The following is a 12342-nucleotide window of genomic DNA, read 5'->3' as shown; positions in this document are numbered from 1 at the left end:
GTGTGTGTGTGTGTGTGTGTGTGTGTGTGTGTGTGTGAGAGAGAGAACAATAAGCTGCTGTTCCCGCGGTTCTTTAAAACTAACCATGTTTACATGTTCACTTGTTTTCATCAGTCTTTACCAAAACTTCAAGGCAGTTGATAGTCTTTGTTAGCGAAATATCTCCTGAACAAGTGGACATATCACTGTGTTCACATCTACAACACCTACAGGATGGTTTCACCCCCTCAGATGATTGGTTCTTTTAACTGTCTTAATAAATCTGTCATAATCAATCTAAACTCGCTGCCTTTTACCAACAAATAAGGTAAAATATATTTTGTCTTCTTTGTCAGTGAAGATTTGAACTTTTCAAACTTTTGCTGAGTTGATTTAAAAACAACTGCTTTAAAAGAGGGTCAGAATTTATGCAATCCTTTATTTTGAATTACATTTTTTACAATTAGTATCACTCGAGGTATGATTTCACCTGAACATTTAATGTTTAATATTTAAGGTAATTTTAGTGTTAAATATAAATTTAGTCGCAGTGGGGTGGGTGTGTATGCTCTGCAATGAGGAAGCTGAGCTTGGAGACCCAGCCCAGAGGAGGAGCTGATCCCAAAAGGTGGTTCTAGTCCCAACCGGTGGTTTTTTTCTCCCCTGCCTAGCTGCCTCWGGACACTACAAGATTTCTCAAACATGCATGTATGAGTCAAAGTAAGACTCCGTGCATGTTTTTGATGARAGGATAACATTATAACATGATGTAAAACTCAAAAAAGTAGATTTTACATGATATTGCCCCTTAAAGCATTTTGATAACTGGCATCTGAGAGTAGGAGTAAACCTAAGAAATTTGACACTAAAGTCCAAACTTCCACTCTAAGAATTTTGACAAATAYGGGCCCTGGTTCACTGTTCCCGTGGTCCGGGTGAAATCCTCCTGAGTCTGAGGTTTGAGTCTCTTCCAACACTCAGGAGAAAACCTTCCTGAGACTGAGAAGTGTGATTCTTTAATAGCTGGAAGACACTGTTAGGACCCATAATTTATAGAAACCACCACAGTCTGGTCCTGGCAGGTGTCCCAGTCTGCTATGTGACAAASAGTCAACCAGACTAGTCACACAGTGTTCAGAGGCTTTCAGCATCTCAGGGAGGATTTCATCCACCTGTGGTACCCTGCTACCAGGAAGGTTTTTAACTGCTTCCAACTCCTGCCAAGGTGATGGACTCATCTTCCCAAGAGTCCTCACACTCTGCCTCTACAAAGGCATACATTTAGCCAAATTTAGGAGATCCTCAAAGTGCTCCTACCATGACTATGTCCCTAGTTTGGGTCAGCAGGTCCACAGCCAAGCCAAGCAGAATCTGGGTAGGAGCCTGCACTCTCTTTCTGAGTTACTGAACAGTTTGTCAGAACCACCCTGAGGCCAAGAAACAGCATTTCCTCCATGGTCTCTCCTACTTCCTTCTGGTCACCATGYACCTGTCTAAAGCTTCAGGAATCTACAGGGAGCAGAAGCTCTAAAAGGCTTCTTTCAGTTTGACAGCCTTCATCACCACTGGTGTCCACCAACAGGTCCTTTGGTTTCCACTGCACCAACAGGCACCAGTGAACTTCAGACCACAGCTCCTGACCGGGACATGGAAACTTTTTGGGTTTATCAGGATTCAACTCCCCACCAGGTGGTCAGCTGACAGCTCTGCCCCTTTCTTTGTCAGAACTACCAAGACATGAGGCTGAAATCTGATGAAAGGATTACAAAACTGATGATCAGCACTTAACCTTTAACATGGTGTTCGTCATGGCCTGGCAGAAGTCTGATAACAGAACACTGCTCTGGTTCAGATCAAGGAGGCTGTTCCTCCCAGTTACTCCCCTTCAGGTGACTATTACTGACCACATGGACATTGGAAGCCAATCAGGGGAACAAAAGTTAACCTTCCAGGACACCATCCTGACACCCTGACAGGGATGGGTAACTTGAGTGCATAAATGCAAACAGTCAGAACCTTCCCTCCTGCAGCTGGAAGCCAGAGAAGAAACCCTCTGATGTGCTGCTGCAGGGGTTTGTGAGTACCCCCACACCCATCTGACTCCTCACTCCCTGGACAACTGCACAGGAGAATCCAATCCTTCTGCAGTAGTTGGTTTCCAGAGCCCAAACTTTGTCACATTAGCTGTCTTTCCATCCAATTTTAATGCAAATTTTGAGTGAAGTTTTAAAATGTTGCAAAGGTGGGGGAAGAAAATGTAAATCAGACGTGCTTTCATCAACTGGCTTGGAGCGAATCAACCTGGTTACACAAAGTGTAATTACGTCAGACATTGGCGTTACACATGGCTGTAGKAAACAGGAAGTAGTAAACAGGAATTAGTAAACAGGAGGTAAAGTCAACTTCCTGTAAAGTCACAGGGATATACATCTCAGGACAATGGAGAGAAGTTATAAGGAATGTGTTGCTACTATCAGAAAAGTTATTATTCTGTCATATCAACTAGTATTGGTGTTTTCTGTCTCCTGTCTGAAGACAGAAAAAAATGCAATTCTCTTCATGTCACAGGAAYATCTGAGAAGACGCAGACAGCGGGAGAAGGATTATTAAAATTATTGGACAGTAGAAACAGCTGATCAAGGTAAATGTTCGCTACCTCACAACTAATTCAGAAAATGTGTTTCCATCTCCCCTTTTGTGCATTAACTCTTTTTCGAGGGAAAAAACCTTAGTAAAAATTTTAGCGAAAATGTAGTTTTTTCTAATTTTTTGTTTTTGTTCACCTTTTCTAATGCGACACTTAAAAATGTGCATAAAATGTGTAGATGGAAACACAGCTACAGTGACTATAGCTGCATTTCCATTGACCATAATAATGCGCAAATTAGAATTGCGAAAATAAATTAGCTTAATGGAAACATGCCAAATTTGAAAAAAAAAAAGTTTTTCAACAAAATAGCTTTGCACTAGGATAAGGTGGTTTTCCAGCCATATTAAAATTGGTGTATTTTGCAAAACTGCAATGGAAACACTTTTTTCGCATCACGTGAGTCACGTGATCAACAACCGGATGTTACTACTGGCAAAAAWGTCAACGAAAAAGACAACAGGAAGTAGAATTAGTAAAATCACTGACTACATTTTGTCCAAAATGCCACATAAGTAGCTGTTCCTAAGTATAAGGGGCTTGTCGGTCGAAAGCCTCGATAAGACGCTGACATCTCCTCTGACGGCTGATGAGTGCTAGTGTCGTTGTAGCAATATGAATGTAAGTGTTTACATCAGTTGGCACCACATTTGTAATGACTTATTGTGAGAACATAGATATTTATGCGTGATTTTAATGGAAACACCACAATTGCGAAACTGTTTTTTTTTTTATTTTTTTTTTTACATTTACAGAATATCTTCAAAGTTTCGCGCACATTTGCAATGGAAACGCAGCTATTGATACACACTCGTAACTAAATAAGAGGTAAATGTTCACAAAAAAAGAGTTGAAGTATGGTCTTTTGGTCTGTAATTTCATTGTGCTCTGTATGATGACAATAAAGGCCTAATCTTTTATTAAGTTTTTAATAAGTAAATGTTTTACTTTAAGCACTGGTGATGAGTCTCTGTCAGACCAGAGTGTAATCTGAAAAAATATAAAATGGTAAAACGGCCTTCTGAGGACACGAGGGCTCTCTCTTGCTACAATTGGGTGATGTGTGTTGAACCTGTCAAACTCTGAGTATCAGTTCATGATATTTTACATGCCTCAAAGCAACACATGACTGGATGGTACATTCCTCCACAAAGAATGAACTGCCTGATAAAACATAACACCAGGGGCTCATCATGGAGTCTGCCCGGGAGGATGTTCCTGTCAGCTGAGTGTGTGTGCATGCGTGCGTGCGTGCGTGTTTTGCAGTGGGGTCAGGTCAGATTACTCCTCTGAGGAAAAGCCTGAATCAGTGAAACTGGATTCTTTGTTTGAGATAAAACGGACTTTGTGTTTTAACTCACACACAGTTAACAGCATATAAAAAGGAAGGCATGTTTAAATCTGACTAAGCTGTTGTCTTTTTGGGATTGGAACAGATGGTATAACTGTGGTGGCCATCTTAAATYGGCTCTGATRGTTAGATCAGTTGTAGATCTTTAACTAACGAGACAATAACAAATGCTCAGGTGACATTACTTGTCTTGTTTGGGTTATAATTTTAGCCTGTTGAAACCAGCCCTTTTCTTCTCTTTGCTTCATACAYGGGGTCTGGACTCTTGGCTATTGAGAAACAATTTCTTGTTGGAGGAGTGGCCTCTAGTGAAGTTTAAAAAAATTGTTTCTGATTTTACCCAATCTCATAAGATAAGAAGCTAACAGGAAATTGTGTGTGCTTTAAACAGTCTTGTTAACACGGACTGAATGTCTTCATTCACTTCATTCACTGTTATTGCTAAACTACAGGCAGAATAAAACAGCAGAAAATCAATGTCATCGTTCACAACTCCTCCTTCTGTTCGCTGATTGGCCCAGTTTAAATTCTCCCGAAGAAATCCTCGTCTATATGGGAGAAATCCCAGATGATTCAGAGAAAAGAATTGAGCAGAACTGTGTAGGAAGGCAAGGGCCAGGCTGCTTTAAAAGCTGCCTCAGAGCAAATAAAGCCATGTTTTTACAGGCTGTCAGTATGAACTCTGCTTCAGTGGAAAACATGGATCCTGAWCAGTAAAGGAGAGTGTGTGAAGAGAGTTGGACCTGCCTTGTCGTGACTCTCTCCTCTCTCAAACATCATCTTCAGGCTGTTGATGGGAACGCTGGGGTTTTCCACGTCAGACCCCCCTGCTGCAGCCCACTCCTCCTGCCTCTCTGGGTCTCTGCTGTCCATCTGGTCTTCAGGATCTGGGGACAGACTGCTCCTGGTCCTGGTCTCAGAGCAAGTCTGGCTCCTTTTCAGTCTGCCAGACTGGGACTGGATCAGTGAGGAAGAGGATGGCGCTTTGGAGAGGGTAGATGAACTGTGGCACTGGGGGGCTGTGGGGCTGCACGGGGTGGTCCGAGGCTGCTGCTGCCGCTGCTCCCAGCGTTTCTTTAAAACACTCAGATTACCAGTAGCCAGGGAGGGGGGCAGAGCTTCTGGAACCTGCAGAAACCAGGAAATGAAAACTGCTTTATAACAAAAACTCTCAGCTGCAACGCTAAAACAAAACATAAAAACAAAGAATTAAAAAAGGTAAAAAAATAAAAACATAAGGCTGTGGCAAATCTCAGAGAATAAAGGAGGAGTTTTAAAAGCAGACAGTGAAGGAGCTCAGCTGACAGGAGCAGCTCAGACAGGAAGGCTGGAGCATTTAAAGTGCCTGTGACATCAATTTTTTATAAATATGAATGCTTTTTTGGAAAGATAACATAACATATTGCAAAATAAATTTCATGTTGCTGAGATGAACAGTTGAGATATTTGCATGTGAAGTAACAGGAAGTGATGTGAAAGGGGAATGTCTGCATGTGAACAGAGCATTGCTACAAAGTTTAACAACACAGACTGTAGAGAATCTGATGTTTCTTTAGAAATTTTTTGAGTCGCTATCAGAGAGATGAAAAGTTAAAGTTTAAATAATATTGTTTCAATAAACAAAGACCAGGGAGTTTCTTTTATCAATGAGTTCCCCTTTGATGTCACTTCCTGTTTCATTTTGGCTGAACCAAGTTCAAAAGAAAATAGGCCAGTTATGAGACAAAATAGGTAAAATCATGTGTATTATGGTAATTTTCTTCAGTATGATGTTTTCTTTGACATTTTGTATTTGAAGGACAGGCATGTCACAGGGCCTTTAAACTTCAAAACTAAAACATTATTAAAATGAATTAATCAGCTAGAGGGGGCTCAGGAAGGACCCGCTGCCTTATTAATTTAAAATCACTTTTTTTTATAAAACCCAAACTGCCTGCTCCACATGCAGAACCAGAGTTCAGGTTCAGACCAGCAGGGACCAAACATCACTTCAGTTTTCCTTTACTTCCAATTCAAAAAGTTTTACTAACATCCAGACTGAGGTCTTCAACACAACCTAATGGAGGATTTATTTGGATTCACTGGAACTTTATCAAACCCTGAAAGGTTCTGCATTCCTTGGAGGAAAGCCCGTGACCCACCTTCACATCAGAGGGTTGGGTTAAGATCTTGCAGCTGGTTTGTTTTTAGTTTTCACTCTCAGGAACATGAAGTTTTAACTCTATAGCTGGACGTTTCACWAAAACTATCCGTGTGGTTTTGGTACCAGCATGTTCCTCAAATAATTAAATTAGTTTCATGGTTTGAGAGAAACAGAGCTTTTAGCAACAGGTAATAACGACTCGCTCAGGTTTTTACAAGAACTTTCTAATAGCATTCAGTTTTTACTGTAAGAAAAGTTATTTAGAGTCAAATAATGAGAACCAGGTAAAGTTTAAAAATAAAGTCAATAAACGGTCCAGGAAACAGCAGCTGGTTTCCATTACAGTTTTCCATCACCTCACGACAACAGCAAGAAATGATCTTAACTGGAACATAAAAATACCTGGAGCCAAGTGTAATAAAGAGCCCCAAACATCCAGAGAACATGCATGTTTTGTCAGATTGTGCACGTCTCCTGCATACTTCAGCCCACGTCTACACAGGTTTGATCAAAACAAGTCAAGGCCGATAATCAGAAGAGAGAAACAACTGGTGTGTTCATTCTGCTTCTCTGTGCTGAAGACACGAGCAGCCAAAGACAATCAGAARCTAAAAAAGGTATAAAGAAAGTTAGCTAAGAGTCAAACCTAAACTGAAAGTGTTTTTGTTCAGCGAGCAGCAGAATGACTCGCCTCTCAGAAGGTCAAAGTACTTTCCTTTTTAAAAAGTTTGTTTAATCGTTGGATCTACAACAGCTTTTTCCCCCAAAGCCATCACGGCACGGAACAACAGAAAATAACGGCAAACAACACATTTCATTTCAACCCCATGGGCAAAATCAAATGTGGGAAATATATCTCAAGTGCACTATTTTTGTAGTATTTCTCATGTGCAGTATTTTCAAGTAACTGAGAAGTAGATTCTGCAAAAAAAATCCTTATTCTTTCTTATATATATATATATTTTTTTTTTGTATAGTGCACATTGTGTTTTATATTTTAACTTTTCCATTTTATTTTATTGTGTCCATTTTTYGTCTTTTACTTTATCTCGTCTAAAAAACAAAAGGAGCAGCAAATCCAATTTAATGGCGATTTATCTGGTTAACTTTTAGCGATGGCCCTGTCCAATARGCAGTCAAAGCTAACTTTAGTTCAATTTACAGATAATTCAACACATCCAGCACCTGCAGAAGTATTCACCCACCCAACATCTGCACATTTTAACTACAGAAGCATCTGCCTTGTTCCTCATTTGATTGTTTTGCATGTCTGTTACCCACAAGGGAAACCCACAGCACCACAGAGCTGCAGGCTCTTTAGCTATTCTGCTGCTAACTTGTACATTTTACTGAAACTTTAATGTGCAAATTTAAACTTCCTTCAGCTTCTTTTAGCTTTTCTCAGCTTTTTATGCTTCAAACTGAACTTGCATTAAACAGTTTTGCCACCAAAATTTTTCAGCTCGACTTGGGCTTCTTCTGCAGTTTTAAGCAAGAAGCATTCACACTAGCATCTTCACAGGAAATGTATTTTCTCCAGCTGCGGGCCTCGCTCGCCTCAGTTCATGCCTGCACCATGAGAAAGAGATCAAGAGTGAAAATGACCAGCAGGGCAGATAAAAACAACAATAAAGGCTTGTCTTTGTTCATCAGAAAACATCGATGGTCCCAAAGACTTTTAGGAGAATACTCAAAGGACTGACGGGTCCAAAGTGGAACTCTCTTGAAAGGTTTGTCCCAAAACAAGAGGTGTTAAACGTACAGCAGTGAAACACGGTGATGGTGGTGTGATGGTCCTGGAACACCTGCTGTTGTGACTGGAACCACAAGTTCTGACGTCTACCAGAAACTCCTGCAGGAGAACGTCTGGTTTCTGCCTGTGACCTGAAGCTGAAGAAGAGTTTGCTGAGTTTTAGATCATTGTCCTGCTGCAGAACCAGAGTCTCCACCTTTTGAGTGACTTCAATTAATGTGCCTGTGATGTCAAATTTTTGTAATACATATGAATGCATTTTTAAAAAGAGGACATTGATAGAATATTGCAAAATAAATTTCATGTCACTGAGATGAAGGGTTGTTAAGATATTTGCCTGTGAAGTRACAGGAAGTGATGTCAAAGGGGAATGTCTGCATGGAAACAGAGCGTTGCTACAACAGCAAACACAGACTGTAGAGAAAAATCTGATGTTTAAAATTATTTTGAGTCTCTATCAGAGAGATGAAAAAGAGTCAGAGTTCAAATAATATTGTTTCAATAAACAAAGACCAGAGTTTTTTGTTAAAAAGTTCCCCTCTGATGTCACTTCCTGTTTCACTTTGAGTGAAGTTCAAAATAAAATATGCCAGTTATGAGACAAAATGGGTTAAATTGTGTGTATTATTCCAACTTCCTTAAATATAAAGATGTTTTCTTTGACCTTTTGTATTTGAAGAATATGCATGTCACAGGTACTTTAAGCATAACGAAGACCTTGGAGCGGCCTGATCCAAGTCCTGACCTGAATCCATGCTGAAAGCTTCCAACAAGTCTGTAATGATGAGGACCAAAGTTCCACTTCCTGCAAACCCTGGACTGCAGTTAATTCTGCTAGATGAGCCGACCAGTCACTGGGTTTAGGAGCTCATCACTTTATTTTATTGAAATGTATTTATTCAAATGGTTTTATTAATAAACGTGTGGAATCTAATGTCTGTATGAATCCAGCTGTTCTGTGATTCTCAGAACATTAATGATCAAACATCATGAAGACCAAGAAACACAGCAGACAGATCAGGAATAAAGTTGAGAAACTTAAACTTTGTTAGATTTAAAAATAATATTCAAACTGGCTTCAGTGGCTGAAAACAAAATGTACTTTTCAAAATTTTCAGTGTTAAAAATATTTTTTAAAACCCTCTACTTCTCAACCATGAGCCACTTCCTATTGGTTTGTCACATACAATCACTTTAAGTTGATGGTTTTAATGTGACAATGTGGAAAAGTTTGAGAGGAATGAATACTTTAATAAAGTGTTGCACAACTTTTTACATGCAAGACAAGAAGGAAGGAATGCAGGAAGGAAGGAAGGCAACTTTCATTACATTAGATTTAGCCTTACATGACATTTGTCATTTAAAGAAGTATTTTCAATCTATTTATGATCCGAGATGTGCGAAAACTAAATAAATCTACAAATCAAGCTGCTCAGCTCCGGTGACCCRTGAGTCCAGAGGTGGTCCCTGCTTACCAGGTCCACCTTCAGACCATAAATAATACAGATGTGCAGTTTAAGACCCAGCAGTCAGTTCAGTTTTACCATCAGCTCCTCAAACAAATCAGACCCTGAAGCTCTGACCCTCTCAGAGGGTCCGGGCTGATCTGTGGACCAGGACTCATTTAGCTTCATAAAATCCAGCAATGTTATACTTTTACCTGCTGATTCCTAAAACGGGTTCAATCAAACACAGTTAAACACACACCTACACACAGAGACACAGCAGAACCAGAACTACAGCACAAACTGCACAAAGTAGTAAAAAGGAGTTTAAAACAACCTGAGATGGAAGCAGAGGAGCCCACAGTCCAGCTGCTGAGCCTGAAAACGCTACAAGCTGTCCCAGATGAGGAAAGCAGAGAACTGATCAGAGAGAAGCAGCATGAAGGAACTCGCCCACCCCCTACAAGCCAGAGCGAAGGAAGGAGCAGAGGAAACGAGGAGAGGAGGGGGCGAAGGTTGAGGGTGAGAGGGAGGGGAAAGAGAAATCAGAAACAGACAGCGAGGGAAAGAAGGAAAATACGGCCAGGAAATGAAATGAGAGAGAGAGAGAGAGTCTGCTGGAAACCTGAAGAAAGGATAAAACAATAAAAACTGAGTCTGAATGAGTGGTTCTACAGATCATCTGTTTTTAAAGCAGGAAATGTAAAACATTTTCTCTAAACCTCTGCATTAAAGCAGAAACACTAAACTGATCAGCAGGAAGTAGTTTTCTTTAAACAAAACCATCCTACCACAATAAAAAAAMAAGTCATCATGTGATGTCTGCTGTGTTTAACAAAATGATGAAGCTTAAAGTGCCTGTGACATCAAATTTTTGTAAYAAACACGAATGCATTTTTGGAAAGATAACATTGATAACATATTGCAAAGCAAACGTCACGCCTCTGAGATGAACGGTTGTTGAGATATTTGCCTGTGAAGAAACAGGAAGTGATGTCAAAAAGGAATGTCTGCTTGTAAACCGAGCGTTGTAACAAAAGCTAACAGACTGTAGAGAAAAATCTGATGTTTGTTTAGATTATTTTAGTTGCTGTCGAGAGACAAAGAGTTAAAGTTTAAATAATTTTGCTTTAATAAACAGAGACCAGCGAGTTTMTTTTATTATCGAGTTCCCCTTTGATGTCACTTCCTGTTTTGATTTGGCTGAGCCAAATTTAAAAGAAAATAGGCCAGTTATGCAACAAAATGGGTAAAATCATGTGGACAATGCCAATTTTCTTAAGTATAAAGATGCTTTCTTTGACTTTTTGTATTTGAAGGATAGGCATGTCACAGGCACTTTAAAGCTGCTGTTTCATTTTAAACAACTTAAAAAAGGTAAAAAGTAAGAATGTAAATCCGAGGCTTCAGACAGTCTGCTAAAGGTTTTCTCTAAATGGTTTGACTTTCAGATCTACGTTCACTATGTTAGGGATGGATTTTGCTGCATTGTGGCCTTATTTATTTAATGAAAAAGCATAAAATTCAAAGTCCCATCCTTCCTTAAAGAGACTGAATTTAAAACATGACACGTACAGTGTGTGCTGTGAATGACTCTCAGCTACTACCACACTAGTTTAACTCTGTAAAGTTGACTGAATTAGAGTTATTGTAAGTTAGTTGTTGATTAGCTTCTCTTTAAATATTGTTTTTAAATACATCCAACAACTGAACCTTTCTGTAACACCGTTGTCCAGTGGTTCATAGTATATTTTGCTAACAGACAAGTTAACTCCAACAATTGTGAGTACAGATGCTCCTTGTGTATATGTTGAATGACTCTCCACACTAGTTTAACTCAGTATCTGCTTTTATGTGTTTAAGATTCATTAGCTGTGCAGCCAGCTTGAATTGGATTGTCTCCAAAAAGGTTCATCCGTTCTAAACGTTCATCCATGATAGTTTCATAAAAATCCCTCCAGTAACTGATGAGATATTTTGCTAACACAAAATACAGACATTATCACCATTTTTCCTTTAGTGGTGATGGGCTTTAAAAACAGCAGTGTTATTAAAGCTTACCTTATCAAATGAATAAGAATAAAAAGTCACTGAACAGGAACATTTCTGTTTTAGCTCCGGTTCAGAAGCAAAACAATGACTATTTTTAACTTGTCATATCTCTGAGACAAAGTGTTGTACAAATTTGAAAATTTCCAAGCGTAAAATCCAATATCTTCTGTCATTTTAAGTTCAAAATTTATTTCAATAGACCTTATAGTTTTCACACAGCAGTTGGTTGAGTGAACTAAACTCGACACATTCTGAATGTTAATCACAAGTTTAAGCTAACTGCTAATGGTAATTTACAAAAAGGCTCTAATTCAGCCAATTTAAGTCTTACAGRGCTGAAAACTGGTATAGTAAAAGCTAAGAACAAGCTGAACAACAACTAAAAATCCAAGATGGCTACCATAWCTAAAATGCAAAACTGACCATCACTCAACTAATTTTAGACATGTGTGGCTCAAACCTGAGATGGCAGTAGATCACAGTGATCTCCAACAAACAGGTCTTTGTTTAAATAGGGTGACACGTGGCAAGCCCTTTCATTGTTTTCTCTAATAATTATTCTACTTTAGTATTGTTATTTAACAAAAGTTTCAAAAACTGAAGTAATCACCAGTTATTTTGTTTTCATCTAGAAGAGACGGAGGTTTTACTCAAGAACTACATGAATTAAACATTGTTAAAACATGTGACATGTCAGAGCGCAAACTTTAACAGAGAAAACCAGTTAGATGTTMATYAGAAGTTACTTTAAAACAAACTGATGGAATAATAAACAATGCTTCATGGATCTCACTCATCCATAGTGTGCAATGTTAAAATACTTTGGGTGGGAGGGGGGTATTATAGTACTGTATGTTCCAGGCACAAAGTACAATCCAGTAAATGGGTGTATGTGTGTGTATAATATACACATGGATGGATAGATAGATAGATAGATAGATAGATAGATAGATAGATAGATAGATAGATAGA

At 39.1% G+C, this 12342-nt stretch overlaps 1 protein-coding gene across 2 annotated transcripts in view; it reads right to left on the bottom strand.

Annotated features, from left to right (window-relative positions):
* Positions 1-12342, bottom strand: part of lima1a (LIM domain and actin binding 1a) — a 41592-nt gene that overhangs the window by 21624 nt on the left and 7626 nt on the right. For both annotated transcript variants that reach the window (XM_014027821.1, XM_014027822.1), the window contains exon 4: positions 4725-5105. In XM_014027821.1, coding sequence (XP_013883275.1) covers positions 4725-5105 — 381 coding nt within the window. The remainder of the gene's footprint in view (positions 1-4724; positions 5106-12342) is intronic.

This window comes from Austrofundulus limnaeus, unplaced genomic scaffold (genome assembly GCF_001266775.1).
Source record: "Austrofundulus limnaeus strain Quisiro unplaced genomic scaffold, Austrofundulus_limnaeus-1.0 Scaffold687, whole genome shotgun sequence".
NCBI lineage: Eukaryota > Metazoa > Chordata > Actinopteri > Cyprinodontiformes > Rivulidae > Austrofundulus > Austrofundulus limnaeus.
This window is presented reverse-complemented; position numbering and strand designations above follow the sequence as displayed.